At 38.5% G+C, this 26,777-nt stretch overlaps 1 protein-coding gene across 2 annotated transcripts in view; it reads left to right on the top strand.

Annotated features, from left to right (window-relative positions):
- Positions 1-26,777, top strand: part of PCDH11X (protocadherin 11 X-linked) — a 516,015-nt gene that overhangs the window by 226,432 nt on the left and 262,806 nt on the right. For both annotated transcript variants that reach the window (XM_075513176.1, XM_075513175.1), the window contains one exon: positions 20,283-20,354. In XM_075513176.1, coding sequence (XP_075369291.1) covers positions 20,283-20,354 — 72 coding nt within the window. The remainder of the gene's footprint in view (positions 1-20,282; positions 20,355-26,777) is intronic.

Here is a 26,777-nt window from a genome sequence, read left to right as displayed (position 1 = left end):
TTTCTCTTATTAGCATCTGTTGGGAGAAATTAAGTGAAAAGATTGCTGCCTTATTCTACTTAACAGCCTATTTAAATTAAAATGGTGTATGCACACGCATATATTGTCCTAATTTGGTCTCTGTTTTTTTCCAAAGTTTTTTGTTTTTAAAAGAAAAGCAGGCATTATTTGTCTATAAGGATGAATTAGGCTAAAGGTGTAAAGAGAAAGCAAAGATGAGAAAAGAGATTTCACATAAAAGGAGACCTGTAAGAAACCCAAGCTAAGTCTGTGACTTCCACAGTTCTGTGGAGTCTTTGTATTTTGGAGGCAACAGCAGGGGGAGAGGGAAGAGGATACAAGACAAAGCTTTCCAGACAAAAGAGGAATTCAGATCTTTATCTTCCAGCTTCTAAAATGTATTTACTGGAGCCGTTCATCCTGGCAGTCACCAAAAGTTCTTTCTGAAGGTTTCCAGTTGCCTTGAAAGACTTCAGGGTAGAAATTGTTGTATTAGCTTAGTAATCGTGTTGTGTTCTTAGTAATCGTGTTGTGTTCTTAGTAATTGTGTTGTGTTCTTCTCACCAGCAGAGTTTCAGAAGTTTCTCACTGGTTACTTTATCTGAAAATCCAAGAGATTGTTGCTTTTTAATTCAATTGTGTTGTGAATTCACCTCTTCGGCGTCCGATTTGTGCGATGGCTGAAATACGGGCCTGCCTCTCCGGGGGGTGAAATCTGGCATTAAATCTTCTGCCACGTAGACTGAAAGTGACTGTAGAGAAGCAGTGATGGTGAGAGTGGCTCTGAGGAGCTCCGAGGGGGTGCCTGGAGGCCAGCCCAGGTGGGAGCCCTTGTGTGAAGGGGTGAGGGCTTGTGCCTGTGACTCTGCTTTATCCTCCCCGCATTATCGCCCTGTTGAAGGGTACCATTTCATGGTTTAGTCTGGTGTTTGGGACGCGCATCTCCTTACGTGCACTCATGTCAGGTACTCATGAAGTAACTGTGAGTGGATCCTACGCTGCTTATCTCAAAGGAACAGAGTACATAACAGTATTCACTGTTGTAATTATTACAGTATAGGCTATAAGTTATAGCCTTAACATGTGGATATTAAGTGTTTTACACTGCTGTAGTTGTAAATCTAGATAATTAGATGGAGAGTCTTTTCAAGATGCTGACCCCTGTCTTAACAGCGCAAAACAATTTTTTTTGGTGGTGGTAATCCAGATGGCTAGTAATAGATAACTGAAAGGATAGAAGAGTAAATGAAATTAAATAAACATTTGAAGTTCAACTCTTACTTCAAGAAGGGTTAGTTAAGTAATTTAAGCACTGGCAGTTCAGTAGAAGGCCTACTTGCTCTGTTGTATCTGAAATGGTGAAGTTCTTCAGCTTAGAAAAGAGAGGAAGAAAAGCTGCGAGGAAAGTACTTGAACATGTTTTTAAAAAAGAAACCCACAACAATGCAATTTCTGACAAAAAGCCAGAAAACAAAAAGTTTCCATCCTTTCTTAAAATAAAGGTACACCCACAAGGACTATTAGTGCCATGTCAGCCATAATGGATCTGTAGTTCTGCAATTATGTTGTACCTATGATGTTTAAAAATATTTTTGAGAGACTGGAGAAGGTTACTTGATTGAAAGAGAAAAAAAAGCTATCAAAACTAGACACTTTGAGATGTCGAAATTCACAATAGTTGTATAATTAAAACAAATGGAATTATTATTGTACACTTAAGTACTTTAGTAAATTCTTTTAATTGGCTTCTTTACCTTTAAAAGATACTACACTGTTTATTACTTATCTAAGTTGGTATGTATGCATGCATATATCTAAAGAGTACAGAAGAGGGATAAATGTTAATTATAAGTACCATTTTTATTCGTATACTAAAACCTAACTGTAAAAATTGATAAAATACTTGTAAATTGATACGGAGTCTGTATTATGCCCTGTAGGAAAATAAGCATACTATTTTAATCGTTATTAATATTTTATGGTATGCTGAAACCCAGTAACAACTAACGTAATATAAATAAACAGTAGCACAGACATATCTGGTTGTTTTGTTCTTCATAAAGATACTGGGCACAAACGATGAGCTTTGAGACTTCCTTGGGAAAGTTGAGCTGAGCTGAGAGTTTTGGTTTTATTCCAACATAAACAAAACAGTAGACTAGGGGATTTCAAAGAATTTCAGTTATGTTGAAACTATTCTACTTTCTGACCGCAATTGTTACGGAGTATGGACAAAGCATGCCATTTCATATTGGTGGGACATTCCTGCCCATACCGGTATGTGGTAAGCAAATTTATTCTGGCCAGACCAAGTCTCTTGGTGACAACTTCTGTAAAATGTGGTTGCTGTGCTGCCAGATGCCACAGTGTGAGTTCCACACAAATGGGCATGTATTCCTGGTTTTCTGTAACAAGAGGGTATTTACGGGTATGGGATTTTGTGGCATTGTTTTATATTGGTCGGGATCTTAAAAACAAACAAAAAAACCTTTATAGAGCCTTACTAAAAAGGATTTAAAAATCAGATTCCAGAAGACTCTCTTCCTCACACATGACTTTTTATCATGGGCTGATAACTTTAAATGACTAGTCATCTTTACATGAAAGAAATCTAAACGTATATCTGTCTATGTATGTATCTAAGCTACAAACTCCAGAAAACCTCCAGAGTGGGAAACCAGGACCAAAGAAGCAAAGGAGGGACGGATGCAGCAATAGACTTACTGCACTGGAGAAACCTCTTCTGGAAATGAGGATGACGATGAACTGCAGTTGAATTGGTTCTCTCACTTTCACAAAGTCATATACAGTAGGAAAGAGAAAAGCTTTCAGCTTTGGAAGAATCTTTGGAAAAGTGTAATCAGTTTGGTTTTATCTCCCGTAGCGGGGATTGGGGGGGTTATTAGTAGAGTATCAGTACGTGAACTGTAATTTTGCCCTGGCTCTGTGTGGAGGCAGCTGTGGAGGGCAGCTAGCTGGTAACACTCCATGGCGAGCCTTCTTGCTGCATTGCCTTCGTTTCCTCTGTGCTATGTAGCAGGTAATGATTCTGATGAAGAACTTGGCTATAACTTTTAACATTGGGTTGACAAGGCCAAGGTGATTGCATTTTTTTTTTTTTTTTTTTTGTCAGTGCTGCCTTCATAACAGCTTGTATTTGTTGCACCTCTCAGCAAGGTGATCTCCTCCACACGTTTGGCACAGAAGGCAATCTCAGAAATATAAGTTTCAATTCAGTACGGTGTGCTGCACCAGGGATGTTGTGTTTGGTAGTTAACTTCTCTAGATTTACTCACACAGCTGATCGGCAGTGGCTGATAATGAAGTGGATGATTTACGAATGCTAAGGGCATGGTTAGGATGAACCTGTTGACATCTAAAAGCAGAAGAGTGCACATTGAGCCTCGGGAAACCATAAAAGCTTTTTACGCTAGTGAATGCTTACTGTGCATTAGGGAGCTGACCTTAATGCCCCAGCACATTTAATTTTTTTTTCTTTTAAATTCCCTGAACTTTTTTTTTTATTTTATTTTATTATTTTTTACTTTTCCATGTTAAAACTATTACAACCTACAGCTTTCTCTCATAAAACTGTAGTTCATTGATTCCTCTGAGAGTCAGAAACTAATTTTCCTTTGTGAACACACGGGATTGGAAGCCGACTATCACAACATGCTCTAGCAAATACAGGACAACATATCTCCCGTTACTGCCTAATGGTTTCTTCCATGAACTATTTTTATTACTGCTGAAACACAGTTTACCACACTGTGTAACTTACTGAAATGATAACTGTTGAATGATTCAATGATTCTGCAGGTTTTGCTGGTGCTGTGGTCATGCGATCTATAGTGGTTTGGACGTGGGTTGTGAGGAGAACCATGAAATGCTGTGTTGTGCCTGGGAAAGTCATGTCCTCAGAGCTCTGACTTTCAGTTACTGAAATTAAGTCACTGGAGCACACACGTAGTGACATCTTGGCACAGCCTGCTTGTCACCAGGAGATCTTGTGTTGTTCAGGGGGTTGTTTCACTCTGGAGGCAAGCTATGGTTTGCCAGCTTACATCAAACATGTGCGGACAAATGCAAATCTGTAGAAACAAGAAACACTGTGTTGCTAAAACTGTAAAGTACACCAGAACTAACACGGGCAAATGTGAGTTGTTTATGAAAAATGTGTTAGAAGTGCCATAGGGTGGAATTATCACTTATAAAGATCTCACTCCCACAGCTTAGAATAGCTTAGAGGTGCTGGAAAATAAGGTTCTGCACTGCTCTCTGGAGATCGTGTCTATTTTGTCTTAATTATTATAGCTCTGAATATTGTTACTCTTTAATGCCATGTTGTGAAATCCGTGATGTGCTTAGCACACCAGCCATACAGCACACAAGATATTTTTTTTATTCCCTTAAAAACCAACATATTAATTTAATTGGTTCCTCCCACTTCTTGAACTAGAATTTTGTGAGCATTCACCGTATAATTTACTTGACCTGCAAATACACCTGTGTGTGTCGGTGTATATATCCTCTAACGTCATGCTTTTCATTTTCTTCTAAGATGAACAATGCCATTTATTTTAATATTTCTGTAGGAGTGGTATGTTTACCTTATCTGTATCTATTTTCTTCCTGCCTCTCCGACCTACCTAATGATGTGGTGTTCTTTCCAAGGTACAAAACCATCTCGTGTGAAGCTGAGTTATTGACTTATTCCAGAATGTCTGAACAGCTCGGTCCTTAATTATGTCCTGGGTTGTTGAGGTACAGCAGTCACTCTCAGCAGAGCTTCTTAACGTGGCCAATTCTAGTCATGAGTCAGTCGAAATCTAGATCCTGATCTCCACACCCCCCCCCCCCCCCCACATCCCCCCGATACTTTTTTCTGGTACACTCTGTAACAGTAAGGCAAATGGAAAAAAGTGAAGGAAGTATTCCAAAACTGTGAGATGGAAAGGCATATCCTAAGAGCAGCTCTAACTGTGGTGCATGTTGGTGTGTGTGAGCAGCTGGAGAACCTCTACTGGTTTAAGTAACTCCTTTGTGTGGGGCCGCGTATTCACAGTGTTCCTGCCATCTTCCAGCTCTGCTGGACGGTGATGGCAGTGAGACTGGGAGCACTGACTGGTCCGTTGGCTCTGTCTGAACCCAGCTGTGATGGCAAATGCTTAATATTAAATGAATCTTTTTCCACTGCCACAGAGAAATACAAACAAAAGAAAGAGGAGGATTACAACTTTCCTCTTGCAGGCAAGAGGTAAGCCTTCAGAAAAGTTGGAGGAGTTAAAGGATTGATTTGTTGTGAAGGATAGTTAGAGGAGACAGCAAATCAATTTACTGAAGCGAGAAGTTTGTGGGAGGGTCTGCTAGGACCTGTGGCTAGGGAGGACTAAGTTAAATGATGCCCCAAAGTAAAATGATGTAGATAAAGGCGGATGTTTCTGAAATGAAAGGAAGGAATGTAGAATTAAATGCAGATCTCAAAGCAGCAAAGAACCTATCCTTGTGCTTGGGAATTTATGATAGAGGTAAATTAAAGAAGCCAATTGTTGGCAGAAAATTGCTTGAAGAAATTTTATAAACTAGAGATAGCTTCATAAGGACTGAGAAAGAAAGAAAAAGGAAGAAAAATCAAATCCCAATATGTTTCTGGGAGAGAAGTATTACAATTCTTTAACATAAATCTGATTACTGGTTGAGATATAATATTAAACTTTTGTAAGGAGATGACTATTTAAGACTTTACTTGAGCTGTGTGATTTCCTTTATAGCCATTTTAGCCTTTTATGATAAGATTCTTCCATGCTAATTTTTGCTGAAACAAACTGGTTTGCCTAAAATGAATCAGTGGTATCTTATGCTATAGGAGAATATTTCTCTAAAGTAAGAGGTAAATGTAGGAAAAACTTGTAAATAGAGAAGTAGAAAAATTCTTTTCACGGTGGATTTTTTCCCATAAATCTTGTGATTTTGTAATACTTCATGCATTTATAGGTACAATCTGAAGGGAAGTTTAAATATGAATTCTGTATTATTGGTATTTCATCTAGTGAAGAGTGATTCTAGATTCTCTGTGTGATGAGCTGGGTAATAGGGGAGGGACAAGTAATTTGAAATTTTAGTGTGATTCATTGATACGTTAAGAATAGAAGTATAATATGTCATGATACTGTGCTATCTTCTATTTATTGGCCTTTCTAAGATTGTTTAAAAAGAGTCTACAAATTCACTCATGTAACATAGTACTTTAAAAATTTCCATGAAACAGAGATGTGAGGTTATGTAAAATTCCTCACTCACAGGATTCAGGACAATGCAGGATTAGGTCTGTTGTCTTAAAGTTTGTTTATCATACATATTTAACGTAGAAAATAGGTTTGCCTTTTTTCTTTGATCTGCAGCTTTCCAGAAGTCTTCCTCCATCCCTGTTGATATATCTTTTGTCTAAAATCAGTTGTGTGACACATGTTGATTTTGCTATGTATCAGAAGCAGCTGGTTTTGAGGGAACTCTTTTATGTCATTTTCTTTGTATGTCATTTACCATTTTTATTAATTATTTTAGCTGAGATTTTTATATTTGCAATGGTTAAATTTTCTTAGTCTAATCAGTGTATGTCTACAAAGGAGAACAAATGTCTTTCATTCCCTGTTTCAAAAGGTTTATCTTTTGGGGTTTTTCAGTTAATATCTTAATCAGCAGTGTCTTTTAGCACCCAGTGACTGAGCAGCAGTGACATTTTTGTTCTTCTCATTTTCATTTTTAGTTCAACTCTTTGTTTGCTAAAGAAACAGAATGGGATGATTGTTTTAGGATGTTGTCAGCATAGGTTCCTTGGGCTGGCCGATATAAATCTTGCCGAGTGTACTCGTGCCAGGTACACTGCTGCATCAGAATTGAACATAGAAATTTTGAAGGACATGAAAAGTTTATAATGTTTGCTTTTTGAGTTCCACTTCACTAATATTGAGCGGTAGTGTATGTGCTCAGCTACGTAGAGGAGGAAAGGGAAGAGGAGCTGGTGCGTTTGTATAGCCAGCCTATCTGTACTGCTTGTGATTGCCTAGAAAATTCCATTTGGTTCAGTCAACAAGTTTTACCCGGCCTCTTCTTTCTTTCCAACTGCTGCCTTTGAGATAAGTCTGGAATAGTAAAGAAAGGAAAAATATTATTTTTACCTTTGAACGCTGAGGCTTTATACGTGTATAGATAGATCATAACAGCTTTGCATTCTTGTTTTATCTTTATTTATGTTACAATGGGACTGACAAGAATATTTAAAGGACTGTGGGACAAAGTGTTTTCCATTTCCCTACTTCAGAAAGAGATCATTTAAATAACTTTTCTTTGATTTCTCTTGTTGATAGTGTTTCAATTCATACATAATATTAAGCTTTACTTGCATTTAAAAAATCAAATAATCTCTAAAAATAAAGAATACTGACCCAGAATCTTTTTGGTTAATTTGGGGGGTGGGGGTGGGGGGTGCAGTGAGCCTTGGACCAGTATTGCCCCTATAAAAGTCATTTGGAATGAGTTCAGATCTTTCATTTCAGTAGCACTTCATAAGGTATAGGCAGTGGAATAATAAAGAACATAGAGAACATAATCTGAAAAGGTCTAAGGGCCACTGTCATGTAAGTTGTGAGAGTGTTTCATATTCCTTAAGATTTTGAATTTACACCAGGAGGTTTAGTGCAATAATCCTGAGATAACAGAATGGGGTTTTTTATGGAATACATAAATCATAGGTATTAGAGAAAATGATACAAGACTTGCATAACCCTTTAGAAAATTATCACAATCTTTCTAAGTGAAATTATTCCCAGTCTGTTGCATATGGACAGAATAATGCACTTTATAATAAATTAATGAAAGTGGCTACTGTGTATTTCACTGCCATGTATTATTTCACTGAAAGTGTGCTTAATCTAAGACAAGTAGCAATTCAGTGTAAATAGTTTAGAAACCCAGTGATGGCCATTTTCTGTGTTTTTGCCATTGCTTTTCACATGCTCCAAATGTTTATTTGCAAATCTCTTATGTTAAGTGAGATATGCAAAACCCTCAACTTCCATCAGAATGATGCTTCAATGATTTTTATCTCATTAACTTTTTCTAAAAGCTCAAATTATTCCTGGAATAAATATCTGGAAGAATTAATGCAATTCCCCCTAATAAGCAAACTGCTCTTTCCTTTAACATGTATAAGAGGTCTGTGTGCAGAATAGTAGCTCCTTTGATATTGTTTTCCTTAATCCACTAGGATGTATTTTTTCCTACAAAGTAAACAAAAGAGGATGGTTTAAAGTGATCTTTGTTTTTGTAAGTTCATATCTATGACCTTATCTGCCTGAAATTAGAAATTCCAGGTTTTGCACTTTTTTGGTGGATAAGTTGGTGGAAAAAATGGAGTTCTAAATCTTGCAAAGCTTCCTGTATTTCTCTGTAAGCTGTCTCAAATTGAAGTCTCTGGTATCATGTCTTCATTATTTTTGGTGTTCAAACTAGCTAGAATTAAAGCAGACCAGGTATGTGTACACGTTACCGTGTTTTGGATTCAGCATTAAAAATCCTTTGCTAACATTTTGGCTGAAATTCCAAGAGTCTCATATTCATCTGCTTAGGGCCAGAGCTTGTAACTGAGGTATCAGATCACCTAACTCAGTCCCTCAGGTTTCATGTGCCCTGTATCTGTAACGTACTGCTGGGAAGTCAGATGCAGAAAAAAGAATTATTTGCAGTAATTTCGAAAAAAGCTTGACTTATACAGTGCACTGCTTAATAAGAGTATCCCCTACAATGTAACAGAGTCTGTTTTATGAAAATGCATAACAGAAATCAAATACATTTTCATGTAGCACATCTGAAATAGTTGAAACCTGGAGTGGCTCTGGAAATCAGAGAGCGAGAGAGCGTGTGTGTGAATATGCATCTGTTTTGAAAGGTGTCTTCCAAATTCTAATCTTACACATTATGAAATCTACTTCCAATGTTCTAGTGTATTTATGGCAGTAGTTTTCTTCCCAGTCTTATCAAAGAGAGGGCATTTTGTCTCTCATCTTGGCATTAGGAATAAAAATTATCTGTTGCTTTAAAAATTACTTTATGTGTGAGACTGCTCTTTAGTTTGCCATTTTTAAAATGAGGAAAATGATGCTTCCAGAGGAGTGATGCTATTGATATTATTGATATTGATATTATTGTTTTTATCAAACAGAAGGACTGTGCTTGAAAAGTTTTCCACTGCAGTCATTATTAGTGGAAGGGAATAATAAAGTTAATTTAATCGTATATTTATGGAAGAAGTGATTTCAGATACTATGTTCTGGGTTTTCTTTTCCTCTTTCCCATGCCCTGCCCCAGGGGGCAAAAACAATCTTTCATTCAATAATTCATGAATAACAGAAAATAAAATAGAAAACATGGAAAGTGTCAGGAAATGTATTTGAGAAACAGCGTGTGTCAGGATTAAAATAAACTTTAAAATAGAAGGTGAGAGTGCACTTGGACTTAGGTACAATACAGTTGGTAGAAGACAGTTAGAAACTGATTTATCTTAAGCGAAGACACCTTGCAGGATTATCTTTAGACATCCTTAACACCACTGTAACACCCGCTTGTCAACGGTCTTCAGTACTTTGGAAATACTGCTCCTGCCTCGCCCACTATTTAAAGGCTCAGATCTCCCCTGATCCCTTTGCATTCTTAATTCTCACCTAGTTTATAAAACCTATGGAGAGCATGGGGTTTATTTCTGCTTGTGTTCATTATTTTACCTTCTAAAGTTTATCTAACTGTCTTCAGTTACAATGGCAATAAAATTTTGCAGTAACGTGGGCTGGCACAGGCTGTGTCATCCCCGTGGATCGCTAATCTGTGCCGATGGCACTGCTGCCGTGTCGTCGCCACACTTGGTGCTGGGTACAACAGGAGCAGACGAACTCTGCCTCTGCTGCGTGCCTGTGCTCTGAGCATATTTCTGACCAGAGTAGGGAGAAGGTAACAGATGCACCAGAGGTAATACTTGTATTAAGTACTTAAGTTTTAAAGCCATCCTAATATCTGGGCCAAGGAATCTTGTAATGATGTCTAGACAATAATTAGAGCACATCTATGTTATGATAACTTCACTGAATCTCCTGGGTGGGCCCATTACTTGTACCTATGTATGTAGAAAACCCCCCCAACCCAAACAAACAAACAAAACCCCAAACCAAAAACCCCTTCAAAATACAAAACCTCACAAACCACTGAGAATGCTTCTGAGCCTGCCTGATTTGCACTCCTGCCACCACGTCCCAAGCATACAAATCTACCATAAGTATGGAGGCAGTTAAGTATCAGTGAAATTCTGGCATTGGCATAACTTGGCCTCAGTTCTTCAGGACTTCCAAAATCTCATTCTTTGGTGCAGCCTCCCTAGGGGATGTCCCCGGCCCGCTGAAGCTTCTGATGAATTGTAGGTTCCCTCCTTCCAGAAAGGCAGCACAGCAGACAGATTTATATAGGTCAGCAAGAGAAGTAATTTCATAATGTTGTTATTTATTATGTTTAGCTGAAAAAAATAAAGGTTAAAATTTTATAATTCTTCCTGAAATAGAATTACTATTCTCTTGACAGCAAACCCTATTAGCACAGCTAAATGTATGATATCAAGGTAGGATTTTTGCTGTAACTTTTGAAGGGATTCCTGACATAGAGTGAAGATGGGGTTGGTGTAACATATGAGTATTAGGGGAAATGTGATGGGACTTTGTGGATGTCTGTGGATAGCAGTTTCCCATTGGAACAAGTAAATAAGTATTTTCATATTGTTTTTCTTGAGGGAAAGCTGACGTGCATCATTGTCCAAGGGAAGGGAAGAAGCTGCAGAGAGGCAGACAGGCACCAGTTTCTTTTGGTTAACAAGAATGCAATACAACTGTAAATGGATTTTACTATAATAATGAGATTTCAGACTCTATCCTAAGCACATGTAAAGTAACAAATGACAGGAGTATGTGATTACATACGTCTACGCTTATAAAAAGACATATATATTTCTCACAAGTTGTGCTGATATAGCCCCCAGACGTTCTTGGCTTAAGCGGGGCGGTGGATCTCCCTTGCGCTGACCTGCCTTAGAGTGGCTGGAGCTACTCTTACCTATACTGACCCCTTACCTATACTGACCCCTTGGTGACTCCTACATGCATTTCCCTGTTCCTCCCTATTTTGAGTTACATGGTTTGCATTCAGTCTGGATTCTGTGCCATAGGTTAGGATACGTGCTGAATAAGTTACCCACAGACTTGATAAGAAGAAAAAGTTATTTCCATACTTCTTTATCTCTTGAGGGATTATTTATGGCACAAGCGCCTGTTCTGGACATACTCTTGCCACATGAAGAACAATCTGACTTTTTATTTTACTTCATATACTAAGAACTACAATATGCACTAGAAAAATCAAACATACTTTATAAGACAAATAGTCACAGCTGGGGATAAGGAATATAAATAGGATGACATCAAATGAAAAGAGCTGATGATCCAACAACGCTTCTATAGATCATGTTGTCTCTAATGTCAGGAGAATTGCAGATTAGTCTTGCTGCTCTTTATAAGTAAGCCTATTTATCAACTTTCTGGAAAAATCTAATTTAAGGTGGCACATTTTCCTTAGTTCTGCCACACTTCAAAGCTGAAAGTATAGGGTTTTGTCAGCCATTCTCTCCTGGCTGTAATCAGCGTGTGAGATTCCCGTTCAGGTCTTTCTCCACCAGCCAGGTCCGGGCTACTCCTGGCTGACTCCGATAATGTAATTTTAGTTTGCTTGATTAGTAAAGTAAAAAAAAAAAAATAGGAAGCCTTAGCTTTTAACAACTTTATCCAATTCAGACTTAATGTTCAGAGAGAAAGAGCAATTTAAATTGCAAATGTTCATTATAAGAAGCTGGATTTCTATAAAGTATAACTTAGTCACACCATAGAGAAAGAAGATGACAAGCCCTAGAAAAAAAACCATTTGGACAGGGATGGATACTGGCAGAGGCTCTGCTATTTTTCCTGAATAACCTACAGAAAGAGAAACTATTTTTGTGAAGGGATATAACAAGAAATGTGAATTTTAACAACTCCTGAGAAAATATGCAGGAATATAAAAATTCATAGTTTTGCTACCATGTACAACATTTTTAACATGATGCTTTATATCCGAGTCACAAAATGGATTTGTGTACATTTATATTTGTTCTTTAAAAGCTGAGTAGAGCTCAGGCAACTAAAACAAGCTGTTTGATATTATGTTCTTTTTTTCCCCTTTCACTTGATGTAAGAATGCCTTAGCATATAATGTCACATTAGTTTTATATATGTAAATACTTTCAAGTCAGAGCATGTAGTGTGAGCATATTTTATCAGCTATTACCACTAAGATTTTTACATACACAAATGAAAAGTTCTGTGTTTATAAAAATTTAAAGTAATTTTGCTTCTTTAGGATTATCTGAATTTGTGGGAATGCCTCTGTTCTTATATCAGAAAGAATTTAACTATGTGTTAATTAAGAAATTTTTATCATTTCTGAAATTTGGGAAACTTGTTTAAGTATGTTAGCAATGATGTGCAAGATAAAACAGAAGTGTAACGCAGTATCTGAGTGTTACTTAAATGTAATAAAATCAGTTGAACGACAAAGTCTTCAATAGCATATGCTCCTAGATAGGCATTTTCTTAGGCATTCCAAAATGCTGATATTCTTATAGAGAGCTTTAGGATAAATCCGTATAATTCCTGTGCATGACATTTTGAAAAGACCAGAGCTGTGAATATCACACCTGATTGCTTTTAAGTCAAAAGCTTTCATGTACAGGAAATAATGTTTCAATTAAAAAGAGAGAGAAAGGGGAGGTCGTTTGACATTACTGCATTGCATTCAAAATCGTGTACAGAAAAAGAAAATCAGAGCAAATTCAGTAGGCTGCTGACTCAAAGCTGAACAGACTTAAATGTTTGTATCACCTGTTCAAAAGATTGATAGGCCACAATTTCAGTATCAAATTACTGTATCAACTCTCAGAACCTGGTGGTCTCAGTCTCTTTATTTTTGAAATTTTGCTATTGCCAGTTACCAAGCGCTTGGTTTTATTCTGCATTGTTCCCACTTCAACTTTGTCGTCATTTAGTGTCTGAGATCTATAAATTCCCTCTACTATAATTTCAACTGTGAAAATACTGTGTAAGATTGCAAATACTGACAGCAGGTGGAAAGAATTTCTACACCTTAGTATACTGACTTTGCTTTCTGCTTTTCCATGGGAACTGTATTTGATTTACAATTAAAAGTATATATATGCACTTGTAAGATTAGTGAGCATTTTCATTTTTAATACTACATACAGTATCTGACATTTCACTGGGGATTCAGAGGAAATCCTTTCTCTTGCATAAAACCAATAGGATGCATTTACCCTAAAATTGCCCTTGGGATAGATACTTACATTTTCTAGTAATATTTGGAATCATTTCTCCCAAATGACATCTCCTTTCCTGTAAGATGCTTGATCATTGAATCCTGAAATACAGATTTGGGTTTTGCTTATGGTTGGGTTTCTTTACAGAACCATTAAGAAAAAGAATTTGCCACGTGAAGATTCACCATGTACGTATGGATTTGCTAGCTGTATAAAAAGCATTGTTCTTCTATGGATGACCTCCTTGCACAGAATGATAGTTTTATCCTTCTCTACATCATTATGTTTGCTGTACAAAAATCCTGCTGTGCTACATCATAATAACATGTAATCTTCTTGCTCAGTTTAGCTGAGATTTAAGGAGCCGCTGTTCATGGAAGCAGTTTCCTAAAGTCTGATCTATAATTTACCAGAATCAACCAGGCAAAAGAGCAAGAGGCTTTATAAGAGGGATACAGCCCTTAAAACTCTTAAATGAAGATTAGTTTAAAGTTTTACAATCCAGTACAGAACCATCTGGCAAATCTCATGTCAGGCTTTGTTAAACCTCTGAGCTTTCCTAGTATGCTGCAGTCATTCAACCCCCACCCCACACCCTGCCTTTATCTTCCATTCCTCTGTCTCCTGCCAGCACCTGCTTTACTCATAGATATGTTTGAACAAAAGAAGGAAATAAGTAAGCGAAGGGCTGTTTTTTCTACAGGAATAGTGTAACAGCTGTAAATGATGGAGGCTGTGGGTATACTGCACCTCTGGAAATCATGCCCTTATAATTGCTGGCTGGCTGGATATGCACTAGGTGATTTATTGCATCTTTGAACAGGTAATTGCAAGATAAAAGCTGCCTGTTGTCAGAACCATTAGAGACTTGCTGGGTTAAATTGTGGCTTTTGAGGCCAAGGAATCACTGGGAGGACGTATAGCAACATCCCAAGGCATTTTGATACTTTCAGAAATGGAGCTGCAGTTGTTACAGCCAAAACGGTGTAGAAGTTGTGTCAGTGGTGATTCCAGGTTGCTGTTTGGTGTGGAAAGCTGATTGCTCCCATCATTCCTCAATCACATTTCAGGGCTCTAGACTGTGGGTTCCTCGCCGATACCTCCACAAAGGAGTTTTTATCTGTGAGTTCCAGATTGTATTTTTGTTCTTTGGCAAAAGGCAGACCTAATGTGTTTCTCAAATACAAAGCAAAAACCCTCCCATGTGAATCATTACTAATATCTTGATTTCAGCTGTCCTATGGCTTTCCCATATACTTACATGTCATACAGATTTATTTTCCTATTTATATAAAGCTTAGAAATGTGGAAGAAACTAATTGTTCTAGCAATCTGTTACGTAAAATTACACTTTCTTCACTTAAATTAACCCTTCTGTTCACCTTTCACATGAAGGATCTTAGGAGGCTGAAGGAGAGGACTGCAGGAATCCAATTACCTGAAAGCATCTTACAGGCAAGAAGGAGACATTGTTAATGGAGATAATCTCCTTCTCAGGCTTACAGCGTTTCTCTGTCTCAGTGTGATAATAAAGATGTTCTGCCTGGACAGTGAAATTAGTATACATGATTTCCTGATTATAATGTGGGACAGAAGAATAGTAAAGTCTCCAGCACCTGTCTAAAAATGTAGCTTTTGGCCATATACTTCAAACATAAACTAGAAAAGACAAAAGCTGCCCCAAATAAACATGTGCAATCCCAACCAGACTTTGATAATGTAACATAGCTAATATACTACTTACAAAATGTCTTTTGCTGTTTGTTTCCTAAATCTCACTTCAAGCCATACAGGATTTCAGCTTGAAAGACAATTTCATAAAGCACTTTTTTTTTTTCTATCCTGTAAAGCGCAGGAGTGGAACAGGAGTGGAGTCAGGCAATCTTAATGCTGCCGTAGCAATTTTGTGAGGCACCGGAGAAAAATGCATCGTATTATCTTTGAATTTCAGTCTGCTTTTGCTTCTCACAGCAATCAATAACCATTAGAATTATTGGTGGTAGTATCCATCTAGATAATTTTAGGGCTTTTCCAGAAATCAAAATACATAAACCAAAATTGTCATGTTGTAACTTTTTCTTTTCTTTTTAACTCTAATAAATCCAGATTTGCTTTGAAGAAGAGCAAAATACTGTCAACAGGGAAGCAGGATGAAAAGCAGATGACACCTAGCTGAACAGATCTAGTAGTTAGTATTAGAATAAAAAGTTTGGGGGCCAGAACAAATTCCCTTTATAGCCCGGAGAAGTGATAGTCATTGAAAAATTAGTCGTATCCATGGGTCAAGTTACTAGAAATTTTAAGATTATTTTAAAACCCCAGCTCACGAAGCTGGGACCAACCAATTGAACATAATTTAATTTCTTTCCAGCAAAAAGGGAAGGCCTTTGCCACAATTTTGGAGTATGTATTTCGTGTTGGAGGCGGCTGCCTGGCTGCTCAGGAGTCCTGGCTGTAGGAAGCTAGGGGATATGGCAGGCTCTGTGGCTAGGCGTGCAGCTCGAGCTGGGTTCGGTAGAGGCAGGGAGCGGGCAGCTGCCTGCCTCTGCCTGCGGAGCAGGGTGCTGTTTGCGTGCCCAGCTGGACGTGGCAGCTTCCTCTGGTTCCTGCTTCTAGTGCGATGCACTGTGGAGAGGGAGAGGCAAAAGGGAGAGCTCGGCGGGTGGCTGTCGGACAGGATCGCAGGGAACGGGCATCCCTCTTCCTCAGTCACCTGCATGCCACCTTCCTGACCTGCACAGGGGACTGGCAGGGCAGGGTCCTAGACAGAGAGCGCTGGACTAGTACCTCCGGGCAGGGAGAGAAGGGGCTTGAGTCTGGTGGAGAGAATAGGTTGAGCAAATTCGCAGTGGCTTCTTAGGGACCAGCCTAAACTGTACAGACACCGGGAGCCGAGTAGCGTAGGGGGAGGATGCCGTCAGAAGGGAGACCTCCTTCTGTGCGCGTACAGTTGTTGTGAGATTAGTTTGAATTATCTCAGGTGCACGACAGATTTCCCCCTCATATTTCAGAGTGGGGACCACCAGTGTGGCATCTTAAAGATAAAAATGAAGTCTGACTTAAAATGATTACTTTCATAGCCTTTAAAATCTGTTTTACAATTTATTTTCTCTGGTAGATTTTGGAAGCCTGGATATTACCTGTCAAGCTGTCATAAGTAATTATATGTTTGTTAACTTACTGTTCCTAATAAACAACAGGAAATATTCATGATGAATTTCATTTTTCCCTAAAAAAAGATTTAATAACTACTTTGATTAAATATTAAAGCTTTCTTTTTGCTGTTACAACTAGACAGAAAATTCTGAATATCAGCAAAATATTTTGTGCATAATCTTTTTACTACCTGGCCATTATGCTGGGCTTTATTGATTGCTAACATAATTGATCAGGGGAATTTCTAGGTGGTCAGGTGGAAGACTGATTTGACTGGCTGTATGATGACTCAGCAAACGAAAACTTCTTTCATACTGTATCACTGAAAATACCTGAAAATTGGACTTTCTGTGGATAGACAGGATTGCCTGGCCTTGGGGAATAGTTGACAGTATTGCGTTTTCCACCTGGCAAAAGGGATTACTGAAATAACGGAAACTTTTACAGCTAGCAAGACCTTATGTGGTTTCCTGTCTTTTTTTGCCTTCCCCAGTGCCTGTACCAGGGCAGCGATACGGGGTGTCAGGTAATGATTTAGAGCAAAATGAGTCTCCCTCAACTCCGGCGGAGGGGGGAGATCTCAGAAGGTGTTGGATGAATGGTAGGAACTGAATCAGTTTGTCTGGATACGCCCCGTGCTTGTGGAACGGTAGCTGGCTGGAACAGAAGTGACAGGTGGTTCATCAAACATGAAAAGAACCTAATTTATTCCAGAAGTCAAGCCTGCCTGCTAGAGAAATTGTAATCGGTGCGTGTACAAGAGCTAAGGGAGCTTTAATGGCACTGCTGAAACCATAATGTAATATCCAGGTTGAAATCATTCCATCTTTATCTCATTATCAGTACAATTTTCTTCTATGTGTGAAACTTAAATGTCAAATTGAGGAAGTGGAGGGAACATAAACAAAAGACTGTGGGCATATTCTATTGTTTCTTTAGAGGAATCGTAGAAGCTGCAGAAGTCCGTGGGAAGATGCTCCAAGCAAAATGGGGGGATAAAGGCTTCCAAAAACTTCCTACTTTCAGTAAGAGCTTCTTTATCTGCACTGGAAGAAAGAAGCTCCCGGGAGGATTGTCTATCATTACCACATTCTTCTTTAAAAAAGAGAAAAGAGAATTTGTGAATAAGTGCTGCTTGTGTGATCCATTAAGAATGTGTGTATATCTCAGCGAGCGGTAAGTAGGGAGCTCGTACACTAGAAGCACAATTGCTATAGTAGCAGGTAGTTCAGAACAGGTATTCGCACAACGTGAGTTTTGCAGCGTGCTGAGTTGGAAGCTGCAGCAGATGTGCTGCTAGTTAGTGGTACGAGTGCTGGTTTATTGTAAGCGATCTCGCGTGTAGTCACAGCTCACATAGACGATGTTTGTCTCCACCGAAAAGTGGCAATGCAAATACGCTGCCAGTTTCTCCGTGGCAAACCAGATCTGTGCTGTGTGTTAGGGCCTTTAATTTCTAGAGCTCGATCCCTTTAGCTCTGAAATAACATTGTAAAACCGGAATGAGATGGAGAAAGACGTGTACTGTGTGGAAAGCCTGTAGGGGCTGAAAGCAGTTACTGCTTGGTTTTTTCCTTCTTCCATGTGCTCCAGGATGCAGGCTACTGACTGACTAGTAGTTGCCCCAGAATCTGCTCTATTTTCACTCTTGCTGTGTTTTGTCACTACTTTCCAACGCTTGTCTTTGGAGGGGTGAAAGCGTCTCTTTGGGTGCTGGGTAGTGGAAACAGTAGGAAGTAAATGAAGAACACAAGGTGCTAGTCTATAAGAAATTCGGCATTAAGAGGTGTTTGAGTCTTCATTAAGTCATATCTAAGATTTAGAGCATGGTTTTCAAGTGTTACTCAAACGTTTTGAGTATTGTCTCACCTAAATGTGCTTTTCCATCCCTTTTCTTCATGTACTCATGCACTTGCTTTTTCCTTTTTCTCTCTGAAAAACAGAACTGACTGGACAAATGTTGTATAAAAAAGCTGATGTGAAGTTCCAAGGAAAACTATTTCTCAAGAAACAGTGTGATTTTTAATGTCAGTTCCTGGCAGGTTATGCCATATGGAATTATTATGGTATCTTGGCACCACAATTGATATGTTTAATAATTTTCATTATGTGTTTGGGTCCCTTTGATCCTTGATTATTACATTTAAAGAAAGATTATAAGATAGAATACATTTGCTTTTGAACGTATAAAAAACACAACCTTCCCTTTCCAGATGCATTTATTTTAACTCTGTTCAGCATTCACTAAATCTGTGGTTATTTCTTTTTTCTTTTGAAATGGACTTATTGTCCTCTTTCAAGAATGAATCATGTTCAGTTGCTACCCCAAAATATAACATAGCAAAAATGGTAAAAATGATTGCCTGTAATCTATTATTACAGGCAATCCAACCTGCCAAAACAAAATTGCCATTTAATAAGGTGGGTTTTGGAAATGAGTGAATGCTCCATGCTAACTGAAGTTGCCCACAAATTCTGTATTTAAAAAAATGTTTCCTTTTAAGTGACCATATTTTACTATATACAACAGATAATCCAATGGCATATCTCTCCCTCTCTTTGTCAATCTTTGCCATCTCCATGGGCATTTAGATCACTCGGGTGTAAGTCCTGGATAAGATGCTATTTATATTACATATTATCAAAGGCCTTATCCAAAAAGTAGTACGTTAGAGATGTTGTATTTTAGGAGGAGGAAAATCCTGGCACTACGTAAATAGCGTATTTCAGCAGAGGACCTTTTTTGTGAATGTCATCGTTGCTATTTTATGACAAAGAATTTAGGGAGAAAGAAAATATGAGAGACTTGTCTGTGTTTTTGCAGCAATGTGTAAAGTTCCTTCCCTGGGAAATTCATATGGTGAAAATTAAAAGGAGCCAACATCCTATTCAATGCTCAAAAATCATACGTATTTATTATTGAAGCAGAGCCATTACAGATATTAACAAGTATTTGCAGGATGTTTTGGTAATATTAAAAAAACGGAAGTGTGAAGGGTCAGCAAATGTAATTCTATGAAGACTACTTTGGTCTATTTTATTATACCAGCTTTTGATTTGGGATGGTCGATCTTGAAATATTCCAAGGTAGTGAAAAGTCAGAGACAAGAAGCCGTTAACTATTCAGTCTTCTGGCTCCAGCTCCAAAGAGCATTAAGGAAAGGCAAGGGCTGTCATCTGAAAACATGGCTCCCCTGCCCAAATAATGCAGACTTTAAATAAGTTTTCCATAATATTTCTTTTAATTCAGATATTTAAGTTAGTTCCACTGCAGTCTATGTCCTTCTTTCAGGGTGTACATTGAACATAGCAAAGCCTGGGGAGGAAATGGCAGAGAAACCGGAGTCGAATTCTCTCTGAAATTCTGCTGCTGAACTTTAGTCCCTTGGCAAATAATTTCATATTTTTGTCCAAGGTTTTAATCTGTACACACAGATGAAGGTGTGTACCTCCACACCCTGAAAGTTAAAGCAACTCTATAAAAAATAAGTTACTTTACTGCAAAAATACCAGACCTACAGTCTACTCCAAATGTATACAGTCGTGATACATTACCATTATTTTGTATGAATTTTGTACCTGACTGTTTTATTCCCTCAAGGGAAATTAATGCTGAATGCTGACAGAGCGGTTGAACATATAACCGATGCATACTTTTCTCTCCTAAAAGCACACAAAAGAAATGGGAAGGCCACAAACTCCTTTGAAAGAAACAACCTTGGAGGCTTGGACTCAGCCACAGGTAGGCTGGAACAACTTTTCTGATAATGTTTTCTTCTGTAACAGTGGTTTCTGTACGTCTTAATAGAATCAGTCTGGGGCTCTAAAGAAATGCTGCAACAGGTAGCAGTGTGCTTCTTAGCATCATATGTCAAAATGATTTGTTTCGGTGTTTGGCTGCCCAGACTGTTGGTAGTGTCCTTTTAGTTAAAGTCTCAGCTTTTTTCTAAGCCACAAAGGCCAGGATTATCTTGCCTTCAGTTTGTGTGCCTTATGTGCTTAAAAAACTTTGCAGAACTTTACAAAACAAAACTACTTTTTGAACAGCATGTCAAGAAACTGCGAGCGTCTCCTGGCGTAGAAATGAAGTTTGTGGAAGTTTGTTATTTTGAGAGGAAGGCTTGAAAGATCAACCTTTTGCGTCATAAGAATTTAACCAAAAATGAAGCAATACTTAACCATGCGAAAAGAGATAAAGAAATGGGGATATTAATATGCAATCTTCCTTAACACAAAGTGTTTTTGGACGTTTTGGCCTTGCAACTGTGTACTTACTTGAGCAAATCAGTTAGTATAAATTTCTTACATGCAGGAGTTCAGAGCCATTTTTGCTATTTATTCCCTGTGTATCAGTATACTGTACTGCACATTGAAATATGTGGCTTCGGAGGTGATGGGAGGAAAGGAAAGAGCCAGTTCATAGTGTAGGTGAAACTGGGTGTTGCTGTTCCAAGGATAAGGATTGGGACTGTATGAGAAAAGGCGCTAGAGCGGGGCGGAGATGGAAGTAGGGTGCCGGGAAGACCAGCCTGGAGAATCGGTCTGCTTCTGCAAATTCCCAGGGGAAGATAGCTGCTGCTTTTTATGGATGTGGGGGTATTTTTCCTTCAGCAGCTTCCACCTTTGTAATTCATATGGCACAGTGCCTCTTACTGACAGAAGCACCTACCTCTGCTTCGCAGAGTTCACCTGTTGCTAAAGGCAGCAGTGAATCTATAGCTGTAATGCCAAAGTTGAGAGTTTGCTAGCAAAGATGGAGAGAACCAGGCAGAGGTAGCAACCCCTGGTCCGTAATTACAGCGTGACTTACAGTGTAGCCCAAGTAGGCTCTGCTTCGTGTTTTCAGGCTGTAAGCACTCTGCCCAAACAAATATTCTCCTACTTAGTCTCTGGTTTTTACAAACTATATATATGAAATCCTAGAACTTAGGCTTGTTCTAGAGGCATGTTTACTCCAAAAGCATGTGGCAAACACAGTGTAGGAATTTAGAAGTAGAAATTAAAAAAAACCCTACATCTCTGTTACTGCTAACTTTGTTCATACTTGAGTGCATTTTTTTTTTTAATTAGTTGCAATGCTAGCTATGCAGGCTTTCACGGTACAATCTATAAAGCTGATTAAAATATAGTAGCTATTAAACGGTAAATTCACTGATATGTGGTCACAGATATGTGGTATTTATGTTTGTGCACCTCTACATACAGAAAAAAGATAGTTATCTGTAAACGTGCAAGCCTTGTATTGTAGGGAAATCCCTCAACTGTTACTCTCCAAAACACAAGATCCTTCCCTGCTTCCTAAGTAAAAGGCTCCCAGGTGCAGCGTGTGCCCCGACCGTTTCCAGCTACTGCATGGCCAAACCTCCAAGCGCCCCTATCCAGGCAGCTGCTAATCACAGTAGTTAAGCGTGCATTGATCTGTGTCTGCAATCAATGATGTTTATGTGCAGGACCACAGGAGCTTGCTATGGTCCATAGTTACTAATAGACAGTAACTCCTTATGTGCAGGAACAAAACTGTTGCGGAAGGTGTTTCGTTCCAGCAGTTACTGCTAAACAGCTGATGAATCGTTAAGGGAGGGCTAACAGGCTCCTCCTGTTTCCTTGCCTACAGCACGTGTTGCAGAGCAAGCAGGTAGAGAGCTCGGAGTTAGGGCTAGGCTTTGTTTTGTTGGCGCAGAAGAGAGAATTTTGGCTTTGAGTTGTGAGAGGAGGAGTCGTAGCAGCCTGATGCCGTGATCATCGTTTAGGGAAGCCCTGGTGCATGAACGTGGGTGTCAGAGGTGGAGCTTTTGCAAGAGGTGGTTTGTGTGACTGCTGCCAGCAGCGCTGTCAAAGAAATATTCTGTTGGACTGTCCCAGTGCTGATGAGAGTCAGTGTTCTTCCTGAGTATACAGACCGTCACCGTGTTATCTGATCAATTCTGAAAGCTGCATCTGCCACTGCTTTGTTTAGTAACTACACAGATTAAAACGTGTGAAATGTTTTTGTCATTTCTATTCATTTTTGGAAAAAAAAATCTGCCTTTTAAAAAAATACATAGAAAGAAGCTAACACCAATATGCTTTTTTTATTTCATGGAGAGAAGAAACGTAATCAACAAAATCAAAAACTGCTGGAACCATTATTGTAGCAGAAAATTAAATTAGTTGTTAATTCTTTCATGGATGTAATTCTGGCCCCTGCAAATCCCTCCTTAGATATTTTGTATAAAGTGAGTAAAAATTCATGGCATGGATAAAAGCTTTGTCTATTTTATGAGCAACAGGCAAATGATCCAAATGGTGGTCATAAAGCAAATGGTTCCCAACTCTAAAAGGAGGAGGAATATGTTTAAAAGCCGCTAGCATGAACCATGAGTAAATCCAACTCCTATTTACAGGAAGGTGTTATTTACATGAAAGTTTTTTGGGGTTCCGTTCCCCCTGCCAAAGGGAAGGACTCGCTACTTTTGTCTACTTAATAATAACAATAAAAAATCATTACACTCTCTTGGGCTACTTACTGCCGTTGAACGTCGAGAGCTGCCGTGGGATGCGTTTTATCAAGAGAGAGAGTGAACGAAATAGCTGAGAGCACAGTTTCAGGGCCAAACAGCCAGTGAAGCAGAAAGTACCACATCTGGCCCCCGGTAGCACGAGGTGAGAAGCTGGTACCTATTAGCGGTTGGGCAATTTCACACAGAGGTTATCGTCTGGGGGAAACAAGAAATGGTGCTTTTTGTGCAGAGGGAGGGAAGGCTTTATGTCTCCTGTGCTGGTGTGGCTCTCAATTGCCTTATTTGTTCAAGGTTTCAACTTGGAAGCAGCCAGGTAGCTGAATATTTTGAAACTGAACTGTTCAATTACATAAAATATAAAGAACTCCAGTGTTTTGTCAGGCTCATTTCTTATTTTGTGGTGGATTTTTTTTGTTCTTGGTTTTGGGGGGTTGTTTTTTGCTTTTTTGGCTGTGATTTAATAAGTTCCTAGAGCAATATGACATTGCCAACATGGGAATTCTGTTTTCATGGCTGTGCCTTTTAACTTGCAGTTTTCTATATCTTTTTCTGTGAACTCAGTGAATGGAAACTGATGTTACTGCCTGGAAAATAAAGTGCAAGAGACTTGTTCTGATAAATTCGGGACGAGACCTTTGCAGATAAGGAACATATGTGGTAGTAGTTGCCCAAATAGACTTGTCATTGGTTTACAAGCTTTATTTAAATGCTAAATACCATGTATTCCTGTGGTTATGGTTTTTGCTGCTTTGCCTGATTAAACATTTAGCTGATAAACCCTGTCAAGGCTGTTCAGAGCTACTGCAGTTAAGATTACGTATTTATAGCCTCTATTTTTATGGTCAGTTAGAAGCAGGATAATTTAAAATCATACTAATCTGTGATTGTTTAAATTTTTGAAGTTGCTGACACTATTTTAAAATCTGAATTTTGTGTGGTAACAGCATGAAATAATATTGATCACAATGATTCTGATTCAGAAACACATTGCTTTATTCTTCCAAATTACTAGGAGAATAAATCTAAAAAGAGAGAATAAGGCTTTACCTAAATAAGGAAAAAGACAACGATTAAGGTTATATAGCTTAAAACTGCAGTAGTGGCAAATAGCAAGGTCAAATAGCATGGCAGATACAGCAGAACTCCCACTCTTTAGTTTCAGAGTATTTCTGACTTAAAACTTCTTTTGGTTTTTGTGACTCTTGCATCACTATTCTATATCTATGTGAAATACTGCATGTAAGTGATTCCTAGAGGCGTTCGACAGGATGAAATGTGAGAAGGTGGTGTTATTAGTGCTGTAGCTTTTTATTTGTTTATTAATTGTAATAGCTCCAGGTGCTCATACTCACTTAAGATAATGGCTAAAAAGCCAGGGTACAGTTGCATTAATTTTCCTGGCCCAAATGTAGCATAATTACTTTAATGAACACATTAATTTATCCCCTTTCCTCGTGCTCTTCCTCCTTCACAGGCCACATTGTCACTGGAAACCCAGACAGTGATGACCTTGAAGGTTTACAGCTCTCCTCAAAGTTCTCTGTGAGGGTTAAATATCTAAGGACAGATTCGTCAGGCTCAGGTAGTGCGCATTCATGTGTGTTGTACAAATAAGCAACGCCTGGCACCAACATGGCTCTGTTACCACCTGGTCTAACGGCGGTGCATTGCCGCAGCAATGAGCATGGCAAGCAGGAGCGGTAAGATACAGGCCAAGCACAACCATTCGTCTCTCAAAAGCAGAAGAGGAAAATAATTTGTTTCCTCTTTTGCATCTATAGTTTTGTGTTCTCTTTGTTTGTGTGCAGAGCACAGTCCTTTTCTCTTATTTTTTTTGGAAGCAGAATTACTTTTTGTGGAAAGGCAAAAACACTCAGACTGAAATCTAATTACAAATGATAGAGTGCAGTATTTTTCTGCTCAATTTTAAAGAATCACTTTATAATCTTGGAACAGTGGATAACAACATCACTAATCCAATATTTTAACAGTAAATACGTTTGATGATGGGAATTGCTACACTAATCTTATATCCCTCCACAGTATAGTTAAGAAATCCACAGGGGGTTTTACTAATCAGTTTTTGTGAAGTAAATCAAGTCATGTAATTCTGGTTCCCTCTAAATGCCCGGCAACTGCAGGCAGAACCATGTGCAGTACTTTTTGTTCTTTTCATCAGTTTTGTACCCTAATCTGCAGCCACGCTTTCCCTTCAATATGCAAGAAAGAGACTTCTGGAGAGAAAAGTCTCCAAGCACCCTCTGACAGAGATGTCTTATTAGGTGAGCTGGCAATTCACCTTGGTCCCCTCGCCTGCCGTGCTGGGAAGGGATGGAGCGAGTCCACCTCTTGCACGTAGGCGAAGAGCTGCCAATAATAAATAGAACCCAACCACGTTTGCCACTGTGCTTCTGATACATATGGTTTAAGCTACTTAGTTTAGACCCCAGTTTTACTGACCAGTGAGATAGATTGCAATATGGCTTGTGTTTTTATCTTGTTTCAGAAAACTGGCAAAAGTAAAATAGTTTCATTTTTTAAAATTATAAACAGAGTGTTTTACGTTAGGAAGAAATATTAACAACCATGGTTAAATATTTGAAGAGAAGCAACTAATAATAATTCTGTGCATATTTTGTTCCCACAGTTCATGGGAACTGAATTATTTTTCATGATGTCCTGGTGTGCTCTGTTTACTTAGCTCACAGCTTCAGCCTTTAGGATTTGAAATCGGTGAAAGTCAGAATGAAAGTGAAGCTTTATTTCTGACTCAGTCTCTTCAGCTTAGATACAAACCAGTCACCTAAATAGACTTATACAGTCTAGTTATACCCTGGTTTTATTTAGTGTTTAGAATCTGTGTGCTCAAAATATTCCCATTTTATTTGGTGCCTTAATAAATTTACATATGCCTCAAGTATATTTCTTATTTAATGGAACTTCAATTGTAATTCTGACTTCTGACACAAAAGACTTGGTAAATTAAAAAAAAAAAAAAAATCCAGATCTGTCTAGAAGGTGTAAGGATTCTAAATGCAATTAGAGTTGCCTACATAAATATCTGAACCTTTTTTGAACACTCCTATCGTTAAACCTGATTTTTTTTGGTCTCTTAAAATGGAGGCGTCACAAACTAGAAGCCAACTGAAGCAGACAGTTGTTTTGGTCTGGTTTGAGTACCAGCAGGAATGAAGTAGTATTTTATTAAAAAACTTAAGAGAAAAACACACTAATTTCTGCACTTTGAAAATAATTATAGTGGATACCCTCATAAACATTTAATCTTTCCAGCAGCAGCTAGTGCAGTACCTGGCTGCCAAAAGGTACAAACCTGGCTTCTCAAAGGTAGCACCACTATTCGTTTTAGCTGTGTTTCTAGGTTATAATCTTTATTCCTGACATTCTGTACAAATAATGTATCCAGAAATCAGGATACAGTTCTGGAAGGTAACTTAATGGAAAGGCAATTTATTAATTGGAAATGGGCATTAACCATTTCCTGTATAGCAATCCTTTTCCCTGATTATTCCATTTAATACAGAATAGAAGAATACCAATATGCCATGTATAAAGCAGCATATCAGCATATGTTGTGGCTGTATTAGGCCACTGGGAGTATTCAGCTGTGAATTTTAGAAGTGAAGTTTAATGAAGAGATGTTTGCA

This window comes from Mycteria americana, chromosome 10 (genome assembly GCF_035582795.1).
Source record: "Mycteria americana isolate JAX WOST 10 ecotype Jacksonville Zoo and Gardens chromosome 10, USCA_MyAme_1.0, whole genome shotgun sequence".
Classification (NCBI taxonomy): domain Eukaryota; kingdom Metazoa; phylum Chordata; class Aves; order Ciconiiformes; family Ciconiidae; genus Mycteria; species Mycteria americana.
This window is presented reverse-complemented; position numbering and strand designations above follow the sequence as displayed.